This window comes from Cynocephalus volans, chromosome 2 (genome assembly GCF_027409185.1).
Source record: "Cynocephalus volans isolate mCynVol1 chromosome 2, mCynVol1.pri, whole genome shotgun sequence".
In the NCBI taxonomy this organism is placed as follows: Eukaryota; Metazoa; Chordata; class Mammalia; order Dermoptera; family Cynocephalidae; genus Cynocephalus; species Cynocephalus volans.
The window spans coordinates 56,301,825-56,320,372 of record NC_084461.1 but is presented as its reverse complement, the minus strand read 5'-3'; the positions used below and the strand labels follow the sequence as shown (position 1 = coordinate 56,320,372).

General features: G+C 36.7%; 1 protein-coding gene across 5 annotated transcripts in view; it reads right to left on the bottom strand.

The window, feature by feature from the left end:
- ERBIN (erbb2 interacting protein) overlaps window positions 1-18,548 on the bottom strand; it is a 144,044-nt gene that overhangs the window by 54,359 nt on the left and 71,137 nt on the right. For all 5 annotated transcript variants that reach the window (XM_063087228.1, XM_063087224.1, XM_063087225.1 and 2 more), the window contains exons 5-7: window positions 3,690-3,768; window positions 1,606-1,695; window positions 483-539 (exon numbers count right to left, since the gene is read on the bottom strand). In XM_063087228.1, coding sequence (XP_062943298.1) covers window positions 483-539; window positions 1,606-1,695; window positions 3,690-3,768 — 226 coding nt within the window. The remainder of the gene's footprint in view (window positions 1-482; window positions 540-1,605; window positions 1,696-3,689; window positions 3,769-18,548) is intronic.

The following is an 18,548-nucleotide window of genomic DNA, read 5'->3' as shown; positions in this document are numbered from 1 at the left end:
ATTTTGAGTTTGTAGACCTGTGTCTTTGATATTTTTATCTTCTTATTTGGAATGCCATCTCTTCTTGATGATAGCTTACCATCAGGGGACCAATTGCTCCATTTCTAGTTTATAGTAAACTAGAAAGCAGACAACAAGTTATATAGTTATCGGTTTTCACATGAAGACCCTACAGATCTCTCTAACGAGTAATGTGTAAGAGCTCTAGTGTGAACTTGGGATCTCTATTTGAGACACAGGTGGGCTTTACATACTTACTATTTTGATTTTTGTGTCACACAAAAGACTGCATTTCAGAGAGTTATGAAATCACTATTAACATAGTACAAAGTTATGCATACATTTTTATATTTAACACCACTAATTTAAATATGATGATCACAAATGTCAGTTTTTAATAACAATTTGCACTCACATTTTTTAAGGATCTAAGGATTAAGAATTCTAAATTGAATTTTAAAAAGGATAGCACCTTTACTTACTTAGGCAACATTTTCAATTGATTTTCTCTAAGTTCTAATATCTGGAGTTTAGTTAATCTGCAAAACAAAGAACAAATCATATAGTAAAGACAGGAATTTAACAAATTAATGTCACATTCTAAAGCTTTAAAGCAAGCAATATTAATAATTACACAATCACTATGTACAGATTAACATTTTTAAAATTACAGAAGAATAAAAAGATACAAAGGAAGAAAAGACTACTTCTACTACTCAGAATTACAGGGAAAAAAAGGTAAGCACCTCCAGACATTTTCGAGGGGATCATGTGATCATTCTTGAATATCCATTTTAGAGCATTTCATGCCTTTTACTAATACCCACAAAAATTGTTAACTGTTGGTAGATTAGAGAACAATAATGCAACCCTAGAGTGCAGCTCTGAGAAGAAATAAATAAGGGAACATAATGGGACATGGAGAAAAAGAAATCCTCTGGCACTTCAGTGATGCACATTCCACTAAATATAGAGGGAAAATGAGCAGATTAAGTAATATAAATGCCAGGTACAGATCTGACAAAGTATGCTAATTATTGTTAGACAAAATATGACTATAAAATTAACATTTAGTTTGGTAGCATGTTCTGTTTAAATAAATTCAACACTAACTTGATGCCTATATTTCATTCATTCATCTGTTTGTTTAAAAAAAAAATTATTTAGGGATGGGAAGAGGGGGAATCAGGGAGACAATGAGGTAAATCCCAGAAACAGATTCTCTTTTCTCAAGAATTTTGAGTCCAGCAGGGAAGACAGATAAACCAAGTATTAAATCATTTTAGAATATGATAAACGCTAAGAATACAGCATTCAGCATCTCAAATATACAAATTACTCTCATTAAAAACTCTATTTTTCCCACCTTAAAAACCAGTTTATTTATTTCTTTTAAACTCTCACTCCCTATTGTTTACTTGGGAAAATAAATTCACAGTCAAAATAACAAGACCCAAAGAAACTATAAAAATCACAATACTTGTGAAAAATTACAAAAGAAGAGCCTCTAAAACTGTAAATTAACAGTATTATTAAAGCAGCTGGTAGTTTTGCAAACTTTATAAGAGCTAACAATAAAAGGTTTTAGAAGAAACTATAATTTACCTGCCAAAATTTGCTGGCAAGAACTCAAGGAAAGCATCATTCAGGTATAACTGGGTTAGGTTTAACAGCTGAGAAAATCCATCAGGGAGCCTATATAAAATATATCAGAATTTAAATTAAGTTCATATATAGAATTTCAGATTCTTACTAAAATCTAAGAATCTATGTAATCGAGACATTTCTGAACAGATAATTGCCATCTCTTTTCTTATATTAGTAATCCTCAAATTAAGGTTTGCCTTTTGTAATAATTTACCTGTTTCAATGTTTGTATTTTCATCTCTTCGTAAAAAGGAAGTATTAAATGTGTCGATAACATAAAATCTGCACAAAATAAGTCAACTATGAATAAGCCATAATACTCAGAAATATATTTAGGACATAACTATGCAATCAGCAGTTACTCTTAAAATTCGCCTTATGGTGCTGACCCCGTGGTACACTCGGGAGAGTGTGGCGCTGAGAGCGCAGCAGTGCTCCCACCGCGGGTTCAGATCCTACATAAGGATGGCCGGGGCGCTCACTGGCTGAGCACGGTGTGGCCTGTCACAAAAAGACAAAAAAAAAAAAAAAAAAAAAAAAAAATTTCGCCTTATGTAACATCAATTCAAAGGACTAGATAAGAGTTCATAAACCATGACAAAGATATTTTGGACTGAAAAATTTTGTTGTGAGTAAGCTGTCTTGTGCACTTCAGGATGTTTAGCTGCAACTCTGGCCTCTACCAACTAGATGCCAGTAGCGCACATACACATACACACCCATTTTGAAAAGCAGTAATGTCTCCAGAAACTGTCAAATGTCCCCTGCGGCCAAAATAGCTCCCAGTTGAAAACCACTGATTTAGACTATTTTCAGTTTCAACATCTGGCTCCTAAACAATTAAGACTGCAGAGTGTTGGGCTGGCCCCGTGACTCACTTGGGAGAGTGCAGCACTGGCAGTGCCAAGGCCGCGGGTTCAGATCCTATATAGGGTTGGCCGGTGCACTCACTGGCTGAGCATGGTACTGACCACACCGTGCCAAGGGCTGTACCGGTCCAAAAAAAAAAAGATTACAGAGTGTTATAATGAGCAAATGAGAATAATATAAAAAGCTGAATGACATTTTAAGGCCATGTCAGAATCTATGTTTCTTAGCTTTACTTCTATGTCTTCTTGATTATGAAACAAGTTATAAATCTAGAACTTGATGATAGAGCAGTATTTTCAAGTGAAGAGAATATACATCTTTTACAAGTTTGTCCTGGATTTTAACAAGTACAAAATCCTCATGCAGTAAGATACATCAAACTTTGACTCATTTATCTTCTCGCTTCACGTGCCTCAATCTTCCACAGCAAGTGAAGCAATGCTATGTTTGGAAAAATTCATCAAAAAATACAATACTATAATATATGAAAGCTGGTTTCAACTTCCAACTTATCTGTACTAAGCTATGCTTCACCATACCATTTTTGCAAAATTTAACATCTTTGGTACCAGGAAAACTTTCTGTTTATAGCCATTACTATCATAAAAGAATATACATAACCTCTGGTATATACTGCAATTAATCACAGTTTTTTCTTTTATTGTTTTGCTTTCTTGACCTTTCAGTTTCTTTTATTATTTTTCAAAGGTTTGAATGTGCCACACATCTAATTCGAAGGCAAAGACATTCTAATATTATGTAAATAACACTGAGTGAGGAAACCTGTATTCTAGTCTCATTTCTGACATTAACTATCTGTGAGACCTGGAGCAGAACACTTGCATTATCTCCTTTGGATTTCAATTTTACATTTGGAATATATGGGGTTAGAAAGATTATTCATAAAGTTCCTTTTTAGGGCTAGCCAGTTAGCTCTGTTGGTCAGAGTGCAGCCTTATAATACCAAGGTCATGGGTTCAGATCCCTATACTGGCCAGTTGCACCAAAAAAAAAAAAAAAAAAAAAATTCCTTTTTTACTGCATAACTGAAATTTTGTACAGATTTAAAATTGATGCAAATTTTAAATTAAAATATGTAAAGTAATATTCTACTACTGTTTCATAATTGTTTCATTAACAAAAAGTAACCTATAATTCAACTGAGAACTTACTTGGAAATAGGATTTACGCTAGCCTCCACAACTGTCAAAACTTTACAGTTTTTTATATTCTCTGGAAACTCCTGTATTCCTAGAAAACAAAGAATGGTTAAACTAAAAGACTATTACAAAGACCAAACATAATAATAATAATAATAACAAATAATGTATACCTTGCATTTGAAAGTACCAACACTAAGCAGAAACTAAATAAACTGCCAATATGAACCAAATAGAACCACCTCCACAATTTCTTTTTTCTTTCATTTTTTTTCATTCACCTCTTTAATAACTGCTAATTACTTTGATTGGTTTTATCTTCCTTTCCTTCTCTTACCTTTTGTGAAAATTAGTGCTTTCTCCATGTGATGATGTTAAGTACACAAAATGTAAAATACTTAACATTCTTTCTGTTTGTGTCACATAAAAAGGATTACTTTTTAAATGCTGGACTCCAAATTGAGCTGGCCCCTAAGATATATACATAAACTAAAAAAACTGAAAACAAAGCTATAGATAGAAAAGGTAGAAAACCTACACTGGATAAGCCAGCAGATATACCTGAAGGCAGTACTGTCAATCCATAAAATGATGAAACATTTTCTCTTTCCTGCATTTATCTTTTTATTTTTCCTATCTTTATTTACAATTTTTGTCCCTCTAATTTTTTTCCTTCACATAACCCAGTGGCATGCTCACAATATAACTGTTTATGGAATGTAGTAATTTCTGAACACCATGATGCGTATATTCAATGGATCTATTAGACATTTCAGCTTGAGTGTTCTTCCAGACCAGTGCTTTTCAAACCAACTGAGGTAAAAGATTAAGTATTTTTAAATTTCCAATCTGCTGTAAACCAACACTAATCCAGAATACCATACAATTGTTGTAATGTCTAATTGTAGTAAAAGATTCCAAGCACTTATTTCCAACTTATCACAGCAAAAGTATAGTAACAAATAATTTGTGGACTAACACCAGTCCACAGATTAACTAGCACTGTTCTAATCCAGACTAACGACATGCTAATTAGTAATTTTTAAAAAATATTCCAAAAACGAATTTTATATATATATATATATATATATACACACACACACACATACACACACACACATATATATAGTCTCTGTTTATAAGACCCATTTCTCCACTCAACATATTATCTAACAGGTTTCTCACTAGAGGATAATTTAAGATCCAGTCAAGATGTCAGAAAAAATGGTCCCCAGCGTTACCCTCTCCCACAAATCAACCAATTTACAACTATAAAAAAGCAATGACAGCCAAGCTGGGGCCACTAGAGCTCAGGAGAAGAGAGACCTACAGAGTGCACGAAAGTGGGTAAAGCAATGAGAGGGGGAAAAAAAAATGCTCTGTTTCGAGACCCAGCTGCTTCAAGGCTGGAGCTGGTGAGCTAACGGAGCAGGAGCTGGCAGAAGCTGCAGCTGTGCCCTTCAGATGAAGTTGCTTGGAGGCGGCAGAGGAGAAGAGGGCCTTGGTGGACCCCAGGTCAGCAAGACCACTAATAGGGTTCCCGTGGACCCACATAGGAGCGAGGAGCCACAACAACTGAAAAAAAGGAGCCACTCAGAGGCCAGTGAGTCATCGCAAGGGACTGGTGCATGTCCCATCCCATGAGAAGTGTTTGCAGCATGGGCAGTGAGGGAGACCGGCCCACCAGGGGAACACGGGGGGCATAGCAAGAATAGTTGATCTGCACCCCAATCAGTGTAGAACCACTCAGAGAAGACTGGTCAGGAATACAGAATTGCAGGGGGTAGAGTTTGATGGAAAAACAGGCCCAGACCAGAGTATCTACACAACCCAGGTGGACCAGATTTCACTACACCTGAAAGTACCTATAAAGTCAACCATTAAAACCTGAGCTGCACAAAAAGCCTTCCCTAGGGAATTAGCAGCAAATCAGCAATTTAGCTTAACTACAGAGCTCAAGTAGTGGTCCCCACAGAAAGTTCCCCCATTTTAGAAGCAAGCAAAGGACAACAAATTAGTTCTAGTGCAGAGTTAAGAGGTGGCAACAGCAAATAATCCAACACAGAACTGAAAGAAAAAACAAAGTATCCACACAACCAGACAAAGTTTGGTATTAATTAGTAAAGGTCTCATTTCACCAAAGAACACCTATGACACCTAGAAGTACCAGAAGTCCCCCGGGCTTCCAAGCCAGAAACAGGGAGGGCCGGGGGCCTCAGCAATGCCCCCTGACACCCGCAATCAGTCCCGAGTGTGGCGGATGAGGGCCTCAGCCACACACCCCAGACACACCCAGCCAGCCCAGCGATGACATCAAGCCGCTGCAGGAAAAGCACCAGGTTCTCACAAGCAAGCGTGGTAGGAAGCCTTGGGCCTCGGCCACGCCCCTGACACCTGCAGCCAACACAGCGATGACCACTGAGCCACCACAGGAAGCGCCCCAGGCTCTCCCCCAAGCTGGGGCAGTGGGGGCCCAAGGGCCTCAGCCACGGCCCCTGGCATGTGCAACCAGCCCACCAACAACCACCAAGCTGTAGCAAGAAGGGCCCCAGGTTCCCAAGCTGGGGTGATGGGGGGCGAGGGCTTTTGCCACACTCCCCAGACATCTGCACCCAACCCAGCAACAACCAAGCCACCACTGGAAGCCGCCCAGTCTCCCCTGTGGGAATGAGGGGGGTGCTATAGGCCTCAATCCCGCCCCTCCTCCTTCCAGCACATTTCTTTCCCCTCTCCCCGTCCCTCCTCCTTCCAGCACATTTCTTTCCCCTCTCCCCGTCCCTCCCAACTGCTCTGCAACAACATCCTAGAATGTAAGAAATAATAAAATTAAATTTTCTTAAAAAAAAATATGACCCTTTCAATTCATCACTACATAATTCTAAGTAAGCAAGTTTACCACAATGCTATGTATAGAACATCAGATAATGAAAAATGAATGATGCAAAGTCACCAACTAGTAAATACCACCGTAATAACTGTTTGTCAAAACTCATCAATGGATGCTAAAATTAGTAGGTAAAAGTATGATAAACAAGTTATTAATATACTCTTAAAGATTCTTTCCACAAGATATTTATCAATTATAAAAGGAAAAATTAACTCACAGTGAAAAAATCTGACAGGTACGACCCTATCTTAACAAATTGCTTCAAAGTTAGCATCAATAGTTAACATCATCATGTGGAAACTAATCTGAGATGTGCTGAGAAACAACACAATATCGCTTCTGTCGTTTACTTGCCAAAAACACACAATCTGAATTTAATCATAAACTAGTGTCAAACACCCAAATTTGGGGAATTCTATTAAATAACTGGCCAGTAATCTTCAAAACTATCATGGTCAAAAAAAGACAAAGAGTAAGGAACTACCCAGATGAGAGAAGACCCAAGAGACCTGACCACTAAATACAACATGCGAAAGTAACATGTGTTGGTGAGGATGTGGAGAAACCTGTGAACTGTGTACATTGCCGGTAGGAACACAAAATGATACAGACACTGTAGAAAACAGTTTGGTGGTTTTTCAAAAGTTAAATGTAGAATTACCCTAAGACCGGCAACTCCACTCCTAGGTATAAACCCAAAAGAATTAAAAACAGGTGTTCAAATGAAAACTTGTACATGAATGTTTATAGCAGCATTATTCACACTAGCCAACCGTAGAAATGATCCAAATGTTCAACAGATGAATAGACAAAAAAAAGGAAAAATATATATATATATACACATACACACACGCACACACACACACACATATGGTATATCCACACTATGGAATTTTATTCGGCAATATACAGGAGTGAAATATCAATATATGGTACAACATGGATGAATCTTGAGAACACATGCTAAGTGAAAGAAGGCAGACACAAAAGGCCACACACTGTATGATTCCATTTACATGAAATAACCAAAATAGACAAATCCATACAGACAGAAAGAAAGTAGGTAAGTGGCTGCCTGTAGCTGGGAGAGGCTAGAATGATGAGTGACTGCTTAATGGGTAAAAGGATTCTTTTGGAATAACAAAAGTGTTCTAGAACTAGATAGTGAGGGGAGTGAAACAAAAATGCAAATGTACTAAATGCCACCAAGTTGTATAATCTAAAAATGTTAATTTTTTATATTATGTGAATGTTTCCAAAATAAAAATGAAAAAAAATTAATTCATCAGATCAGATTGCAATGTTAACATACTGCTTTTTGACTTGAGTTCAATATACAATCATGATTTTACATAAAGAATATAATAAGTTTTTAAGGGGAAGGTTAATAGTCTAAAAGGAACAAAATCATGTTAATGTCTTTCTTGCATCCAGACAAATAAAGAGTATATAATTTGAGACAGTATAAATAAAAAAGCATTTCAATGTCTCAAAAACAGCAAATAGTCCAACTAGGACAGTGCCTGTCATGGTACATATTTGTTAAGGAATGAATGAATGAAAGACAAGAATCCAGAAAAATAATTTAAAATTTCTATCTTCCTTGTTATTCAAAAAACTAATTACTTCCATTAGCCCAACAAATGGTACACATTTTACAAGAAAATGTACCATTATTCTAACTATTATTGCTCTGATCTGAGTCCTCTATAATTGGCATAAATGGAATAAGACGGCTGGCCAGTTAACTCAGTTGGTTAGAGCATGGTGCTGATAAACGTAACATGAAGTTACTTCAAAAAGTTCATGAAGAGTACGATGTCATCAAGATGGCAGAATAGATGATTCCCAGCATCTCACCCTCCCACAAGTAACCAATTTACAACTATTAAAAAGCAAAGACTGCCAACGTGGAATGGAGGAGGAGAGACCCTCAGAGTTTGTGAAGATGGAAGAGGCAATAGTTAGAGGGTGTAAGGACAGCGCCTGTTCTTCTGAGCCAGCCCTGTACAGAGGCAGGGACTAGCTGTCATGTAAGCTGGAAAAAGCTGTAGCAGCACCCTTAGCATAAACCTGCTTGGAGTCTGCAGTGGAAAGTAAGGCTCTGGAGCGCATCATACCAGTCCACAGGCCATAAAGTCCACTGGCAGATTTCCCCTGGCCCACATAGGAGCAGAAGGCTGCAAGTGACTGGAGAGTAGAGCCACCCAGAAATGGGTGGTTCATCATCACAAGGGACACACCATAAAGAAGTGGCTGGAGTGTGGGGGAAAGGCTACTTGCCAGGGGAACTTTGGGCAGCTGGTCTCAGTAGAAATCAGTCAGGGCAACATAACTTCAGGGATTCAATTTGCAGGAAAGACCCCATCTGGGGCCAGAATTTCCATGCAGCCCAGACCAGAAAGTGATTATGCTCACAAGTAGCCGTCTCCAGACAATCAGCAGCAAACAGCATTCTCCTCAAATGCCCAGGCATCAATGTAAAGGCACAAAGACTTAGAAAGAACAGAAAAATGTCACCATCAAATAAAACAAAGCACTGGCAATGGATGAAGAAGAACAGCAAACCTATGAAATGTCAGACAAAGAATTCAGAATAACCATCTTAAGGATGTTCAGGGAGTCACAAGAAAACAAAAGATTAAATAATATCTGCAAAATAATTCAGGAGCAGAATGAGAAACATGATGAAGGAATAGAATCAATTTTAAAGATATAGAAATTCTACAAATAAAGTATGCATTATCTGAATTGAAAAACTCAATAGAAAGCAACAAGAGCAGGCTCAATCAAACAGAGAAAAAATCAGTGAGACTGAAGATAAAATACATGAAATTATCCAATCAGAGGAGCACAAAAAGAAAAAATGAAAGAGAAATATAGCAATATAGGGGCCTCGCTCAAGCGAAATAACTTTTGCATAATTGGCTTTCCTGAAGGAGAAGGAAAAGGAAGAGATATAGAAAGCATATTCAAGAAAACAATGGCTGAAAACTTTCTAAGTATGGAGAAAGATGACAGCATCCACATACAGGAAGCTCTAAGATTGCCAGCTAAATTCAATCCAAGGAGAAACACCGCAAGGTACATCATAATCAAATTATCTAAAACAAAAGACCAAGAGAGAATGCTTAAAGTGTCAAGAGAAAAGAAACACACAACATTCAATGGAGACCCAATATGTCTCTCAGTGGATTTCTCAGTAGAAACCCTATAGGTCCAAAGAGAATGGGATGATATAACATTCAATGGAGACCCAATAAGCCACTCAGTGGATTTCTCAGTAGAAACTTTACAGGCCAGAAGAAAAAGTGATAATATATTCAGAATGCTGAAGGAGAAAGACTGTCAACCTAGAATGCTATAAATGGCAAAACTAACCTTCAAATATGAAAGACTAATAAAGTCTTTCCTGGACAAACAAAAGCTAAGAGAATTCATCAACACTAGATTTGTATAACAAGAAATGCTCTTCAAACTGAAAGATAATACTAAGGAACAAGAAGAAAACATTTGATGGTACATAATCTATTAGTAAAGTAGGTTCACAGACCACCTCTGAATACAACAATGTCGTTAAGTATGGTGAAAAAACCACTTACATCCTTAATATGAAGACTAAAGGACAAATCTAACAAGACACTAATTATAATAGCAACTATATAAGAGAAAGGCAATATTAAAAGATATATCTTGAAACAACAAATTGTCAAAAAGTTGGGGGGAATGACACCAAAGTTATAAAGTTGGCTTTGGTTTTTTCTTTTTTTCTTAGATATCAAAGTTGTTAACAGACTAAAATAATGTTATAACTGCAGCATGTTTTTGGTAAGCCTCACAGTAACCATAACACAGAAACATACTAAAAATGAATAGCAAAAAAGCAAAATGTAAAGCTAGAGAAAACCACTCGACCACAAAGGAATACAGTAAGACCAGGAAAAGGGAAAAAGGATCCACTCAACAACCATTAAAAAAATAGCAAAATTGCAGTAACAAGTCCCTATATATCAATAATAACTCTAAATGAAAATGAATCAAATGTCCTATTTAAAAGACACAGAGTGCCTGAATGGATTATAGAACAAGAATCAACAATATGCTGCCCATAAGAAATTCACTTAACCAATAAAGACACACACCGATTGAAAGTGAAGGGATGGAAAAAGATATTTCATGTAAATGGAAACCAAAAAAGAACAGGAGTAGCAATACTTAGATAAAATAGACTTCAACCCAAGGAAAGTATAAAAAGGTAAGGAAAGTCATTATATAGTGATAAAGGGATCAATTCAACAAAAGGATATGACAATCCTAAATAAACATGTCCCTATATCTGGAGCACACAGTTATATAATTACTACTGAACCAACTGGGAGACACTGACTCCAACACATTAATAGTTGGGGACTTTAATAACCCACTCTTAACAAATGATGGATCAACCAGACAGAAAATTAACCAGGAAACATCAGAATTAATCTCTACTGTAGGCTGACTTGACCTAACAGACATTTATAGAACATTTTACCCAACATCTAGAGGACACATTCTTCTCAGCAGCACATGGAACATTCTCTAGAACAGTATATATGGTAGGACACAAAACAAGTCACAACAAATGTTAAAAAATCAAAATCATATCAACTACCTTATCTGACAACAATGGAATAAAACTAGAAATCAACGACAAAAGGGAAGGTAGAAACCATAAAAATACATGGAAATTAAACAATATGCTCCTAAGCAATGAATAGGTCAAAGAAGAAATCGAGAAGGAAATTTTAAAAATCCCTGGAGACAAATGAAGACAAAAATACAACATACCACAATGTATGGGATAAAGTAAAACCAGCTTTAAGAGGGAACTTTATAGCAAAAAATGTCTACATTAAAAAGACTCCAAATAAACAACCTAATGTTACACCTCAAGGAGCTGGAAAAACAAGTACAAACCAAATCCAAAATCAGTAGAAAGAGAGAAATAACAAAGATCAGAGCAAAAATAAAGGAATTAGAGACTTAAAAAGAAATACAAAAGATCGATGAAAGAGTTGGTCTTTTGAAAAGATAAAACAAAACTGATCAACTTTAGCTAGACTAATGAAAGAAAAGAGAAGACAAATAAATAAAATCAGAAATGAAAAAGGGATCTTATAATTGAAACCACAGAAATACAAAGGATCATAAGAGACTACTATGAACAAATATATGCAAACAAACTGGAAAACCTAAAAGAAATGCATAAATTTGTAGACACACACAACTTACCAAAGTTGAATTATTAAGAACTTAAAAATCTAAACAGACCAACAAGTAATGAGACCAAAGCAGTAATAAAAAGTCTTCCAACAAAGAAAACCCTAGGACCAGATGATGAGTTCACTGCCAAATTCCACCAAACATTCAAATAACTTATACCAATTCTTCTCAAACCCTTCCATAAAATTGAAGAGGAGGGAATACTTCCAAACTCATTCTACGAGGCCAGAATTACCCATATGCAAACACCAGAAAAGATGCAACAAAAAAAGAAAACTACAGTCTAATAACCCTAATAAATACGGATATAAAGATCCTCAAAAAATACTAGCAAACAGAAACTAACAACACATTAAGGAATGTACCTCAACACAATAAAGCCCATATACAAAAACCCACAGCTAATATCATACTGAATGGACAAAAATTGGAGGCTTTTTCTCTAAGATCTGGGTTAAAATAAGGATGGCCACTTTCCCTACTCTTACTCAACATAATTCTAAAAGTTCTAGCCTGTGCAATAAGGCAAGAGAAAGCAATAAAGGGCAATCAAATCAGAAAGGAGGAAGTCCTTCAACTATTCCTATTTACAGATGACATGATCTTATACATAGAAAACCCTAAAGACTCCATCAAAAAATTACTGGAATAAATGAATTCAATAAAGTGGCAGGAAACAAAATCAGCACACAAGAAGCAGTAGCCTTCCTATACACCAACGATGAAATACCTGAAGAAGAAATCAAGAAAGTAATCCCATTTACAACAGCTACCAAAAAATGAAATACCTAGGAGTAAATTTAACCAAGCAGGTGAAAGACCTCTACAAAGAAAACTATAAAACACTGGTGAAAAAAATTGAAGAGGAAACAAATAAATGGAAAGATATCCCATGTTCATGGGTCAGAAGAATTAACGTCATTAAAATGTCCACATTACTCAAATACCAATGAAATTCTTTACAGCAATAGAAAAAACTATCTTAAAATTTGTACAGAACCATAAATGATCCCATATAGCAAAAGCAATCTTGAGCAAAATGAAAAAAGTTGGAGGAATCACATGTCCTGATTTCAAAATATAAAGTACAGTAACCAAAACAGCATGGTACTGGCATAAAAACAGAAAAATTGACTAATGGAATAGAATAGAGAGCCGGAAAATAAACCTACGCACTTAAAGCCTACTGATTTTCAACAAAGGTACCAAAAATATACAATGGGGAAACAGCCTATTCAACTAATGGTGCTGGGAAAACTGGATATCCATATGGAGATATTGAAATTAGACCCCTATCTCACACCATACACAAAAATCAGCTTAAAATGGATGAAAGATCTAAATTAAAAACCCAAAACTATGAAACTAATAGAAGAAAACACAAAATGGGAGTGTGCAGCACTTCTTTGAGCAAGACTACAAAGGCACAGGCAGCTAAAGCAAAAATATGTAAATGAGACTACATCAAACTAAAAAGCTTCTGCACCGCAAGGGACAATAACAACATGAAGAAACAACCAACAGAATGGGAGAAAGTGTTTGCAAACTACACATAAGACATGGGGCTAATATCCACAATACACAAGGAACTAAAACAACTCAACAGCAAAAAGAACAAATAACCCAATTAAAAAATGGGCAAAGGACCTGAAAAGACATTTCTCTAAAGGAGACATACAAGGAGCCAACAAGCACATGAAAAGATGCTCAACATCACTAATCAAAAGGGAGATGCATATTAAAGCCACAATGAGATATCATCTCACTCCACTTAGAATAGCTATTATAAACAAGACAAAAAATAAGAAGTGCTGGTGAGGATGTGGAGAATAAGGAATTCTCCTACATTGCTGGTGGGAATGTAAATTAGTACGGCCACTGTGGAAAATATTACGGAGCTCCCTCAGAGAACTAAAAATAGATCTACCCTATGACCAGCTATCTCACTACTGGGTATATACCCAAAGCAAATGAAATCAATATATCAAAAAGACCATCAATGGATGAACAGATGAAAAAACTGTGGTACATATACACAATTGAATACTCCTCAGCTATTTAAAAAAATTATAGCCTATCATTTGGTGGCAAGATGGATAGAACTGGAAACTATCATGTTAAGTGAAGTAAGTCAGGCACAGAAAGACAAATATCACTCATGTGAAATCTTAAAAAAAATCACTTGTAGAATCTTAAAAAAAAAAAAAGTAGTTCTCATAGAAGTTAGAGAGTAGAATAATAGTTACCAGACGGGGGTGGAGGGAACAAAACCAGGGTACAAAACTATGCTATCTACCCCAAGTGAATCATCGTGCAGTATATGCAAGTACTGAAACAACATACTCTACCCCACAGATCCGTGCAAATGTTAAAAAAAATTTTTTAAGGCAAAAAATAAATTCTCCTAATTTTCTAACAGCAATGTTATGTTTTTTGCATTGTTTTCCTTAATCCACCTGCAATTTATTTTAGTACATACTGTAAAATAAGCCTTTATTTTTACTATTTCCCATATATAAACATTGTGCCAACACTCAGGAATATTTAATGCTTTTTTCCCCACTTATTTGCATAGGTACCCTCTGTTATATTTCAAATTCTCATGTATTTATGGTTATATTTCTATACTGTCTCTTTTGTTCCATTTTTCTACTGATCTATCCCATAATTTAATGCTTTTCTAACCCTTTAGGTCATACGGCACACTTTCTGTTAGGTTTATTTCTAGCCATGTGCAATAGATTGGTTACATTAATGGCTGAACTCCCTATACCATTCTCTGCAATGTGACTTTTCAACTCCTCCCATAAAATGTATAATAAATTTCCACTAACCCCTGATTCTAGGCTCAGCCATGTTGTCTGGTTTGACCAATGAAACATCAGCAGAGTTGATGAATGCAGGGGCTTAAAAAAGACCTGGTTAACTTCTATTACCTCTCCTGTTCCTTTGACTGTCCCATGAGAACATGCCTGGGCTAGCCTGCTGCAAGATGAGCTTCTACAAGCAGTCACTACCATCAACCCAGCTGAAGATTGCCAACATTTCAACTTAAACTCTAATTTTGTTATTAAAGTGTATTACCCTCATATAATGAGTCAGGTACTCTCCCTATTTCTCTACTATTTAGAATAGTTTATGTAAGTTAGGAGTATTAGGCCTCATGGCCAGTATCAGCACAGCCATGTTAATCAACATTACACCCTCTTCCCCCCTGCCCCACCCTATCTCACGTTAATCAACTTTCCATCCTCTTACCCCTTTCCCCTATCTCATGTTAACCTTTCATCCCTACCCCTTGCTTTTTGAGAAAAACAGATTTTCTGTGTACAAAACAGACCACCCAAAGTCCTTCCTCTAATTCAAACCTTATAAAACCTTTTCACTGTATGGGGGTGGGAACTGATCTGATTCAGTCTCCCCTCCATGTGGGTGGAATAAAGCTGCTTGGCTGAAATAGTGCCTGGCTTATGTCTCTCATCTCCATCTCGCGTTTCATGAAGGTTTGGTCAAACTTGTCCTTAGAGCTAGGCCTGGCACTTATTTTGACTACTAATTCCATTTAATATTGCATTCCTTGGTCTTTTCAGTTTTCTACTTCTTGCATTCATTTTGGTAATTTATTTTTCATTCCATGTAAGTTTTCAATTTTAGTGGCTTTATATCATTCATTCATTCTTCTTTTGAACAAAAAACTCATTTCTTAGGGCTGGTCTGTGGCTCACTTAGGTGAGCATGGTGCTGACAACACCAAGTCAAGGGTTAAGATCCCCTTACTGGTCATCTTTAAAAAACAAAAAAAAAAACCCAGTCATTTCTTAATAAGAGGATGGTAATAGGGATGTGGGAGATGTTTCTTTTGGAGGAAATGTGGGACAGAAGAATTTTCTTACTGGTAAAGTTCAAAATTGGAACGCTGATCTACAAGGCCTTCTTTTTAGTTATAATGCCCTTCCTCCCAGGAAAACTAGAAGGATCTTCTGAAAGCCTACCCTGATCCCTAAACTCTTGAAATATAACCCTCCAAACACTTCAATTATATATTTTAGGGCATTTATACAATGAACTACTTTGTAGTACCGATGTGCTTCTTGTAGGTTTTATTTAGGTTGAATCAATTCTCTACTCTAAGCATATATAACAATTTAGTATTTTGTATCTTTGTACAACAAATGTTTTTTTTTTGTCTTTTTCGTGACCGGCACTCAGCCAGTGAGTGCACCGGCCATTCCTATATAGGATCCGAACCCGCGGCGGGAGCGTTGCTGCGCTCCCAGCGCCGTACTCTCCCGAGTGCGCCACGGGCTCGGCCCCAACAAATGTTTGTTGAATGTGACTTACCTGCCAATAATAAAATCAATATTTTCTTGAAACTAAGGTTCTTCCTTCTTTCATTTACATACAAAATATTAATGTTACTGAACCTTGTTCTTCAGAAGTTCTTATTAGTCCTTCAACCATCAATTTGTCTTTACGTGGTAATTCTATTGATGATACATTAAAATGATGTTCCTAATACATTAAAAGAGTATCCCTTTGCTGAATTGACTATGCGTTATTATGTTCTTTTGTTTTTTTTTAAAATGTAAGTGCACTGTCCACTACTGCAGAGCTAGGGAGGCAGTGGGGCTTCCAAAGCTGGTATGGGGTTCATGGGCCACATGTGTGAGATGTGGAGCTACAGAAGAAGAAAAAGGAATTTTGGATTACCATGAAAAAGGTGCATTAAGTATTTGTTTTAAAAAGAAGTCAATCTGTGGACATGTTTCCATCTATTGATGTGGTGCATTACACTGATTTTCAAATATTGACCCAGTCTTGAATATCGGAAATGGGTCCCACTTGGTTGTAGTGTATAATTTTTTTTCTTTTTCTTTTTAGTTATTTGTCAGTATGCAGGTGTATAATTTTCAACATGCACGTTTTAAAAACTAAACTATTCCATATTTGGGTGGGAGAGGAAAACATTTTACATTGTTTTCATTAGCACCTCACTTCATTTTTAAACTTAGCTAAATATCTCATTTCATTGGCTTTTATTAGAGTCTATTATTTCAAAATAGCCAAGTAAAAGAGGAGCTATAGTATTTTCAGTACATGCAAGAGAAAAAGACCAAAGACTATATAGTATGTTCTACAAGTCTAAAATTTTATGTGGGAAATAAATAATTTCAAGAATTTATTATATATTTTTTATTAAAATTTATTAGTCTATTATTTAATAGAAATTACTGCTTTATCATCTTCCAAGAATACAAATAAACACTCTGAATTTTTCATATTTTAATGTACTTCATTCCATAGCATGTGGTTTATAAAAAATAATCAAACACCTGTGAAATTACTAATTCTAAATCATCATCGGGATTCAGATACATAGTAATAATTTCGCCTTAAGCAAATAGTTTTGAAACACTAATCAGTTTTCTGCTTTTGCAAATTGCTAGCAATGTATTTACTCTGACTTCAAATCCTACCAAACATACTTCTGTGTTCCAAATCTGTATGTCCAGTTCCCACCCCTCCATAACTATAGATAAGAATTTTCAAATGCTAGGGAAATACTCTCTTGCAATTCTCCTGTGCACTGCCCCTCCCAAGCACATTAAAATAAAATTTTATATACTTTTATTCATATTAATGTGTTTATCAGTTGAATTTTCAGAGAACATTCAGGGGATTGAACGGCAAGTCTTTGCTTGGCCCCTACAAGTTATGATGCTAAGAGCACGATACCAAAGCCCCTCTGCTGTTCTGGAAGTTGCAATCAAGAGAGATAATAGTCTGATAAGGTAAGGGAAAAAGGGTAAGCATTTCTTATCAGTCAGACTCCTGATGCCTATCTGTGCATTCTGGTCAATCAGATAGTAAAAATCACCATTTGTCTCTTTTTCCAAAATCTTGATTAAAAGAAAGGAAAGGATTTGTATGACTAGCATTATGTGTGGTGACTTTGGAAAAAACAGAAAAATGTTTTTCTTTTGTCTCTGTCTTTGTCTCAAAAATAATAACTATATGAAGTTCCCCTCTCATCTCATTTTTGTCTTGAAGTGCTTGACTTGTGACCAAGTGGTAGCTCTTTCTCTCTTGGTCTCCACCATCCAGGGGGCATGGTTTTCAGGTCACGCCTGGTGGTTAGTTTGAATTCAATGGGAAACCTGAGACATGTAAGATATTAAGCAGCACAGTCTGCTCCAAATGTGCCCAGCTCTCAGGGAAGTTTGTCATAATAAGAAGTACCGTCCACAAGAGGCTTTTTTCATCTCTACTCTTGTTTGGTTGCCTGGTTAGTCCCAGGAAAATACAATCTCAGTAGGGCATATCTAGTGTCACATACTACTGGGTCTGCAACTGGCAGCTCCCACAAATTTGTGTCATACTGGAGGTATCATACACACTGCTGGGCAAATAGGATAATTTAATCAGGCTCCCCTCACCTTAGGTCTGGTTGGGGGTGGTTCAGTAAAAATTGTGGGGGGGGGCGTGGAGTAAGTGCACCTTCACGGTGCCACCACCATGGCTGGCGACTGCCTCGGGCGATGCCGCTTCACGCAGCCATGCTTTCCAACCTACAGCTTCCAAGGACCTGTCTGCTGGTTACCTAGCTCACAGACCTGCGTGTGAGGGGTCTGGTGACCCAGCCTGGCATGTGTGGGGTCTGTGAGCTCCAATCCCAGCCCTACCTTGACAACTGGCCCAGTCAGCAGGATTACAGACAAGTA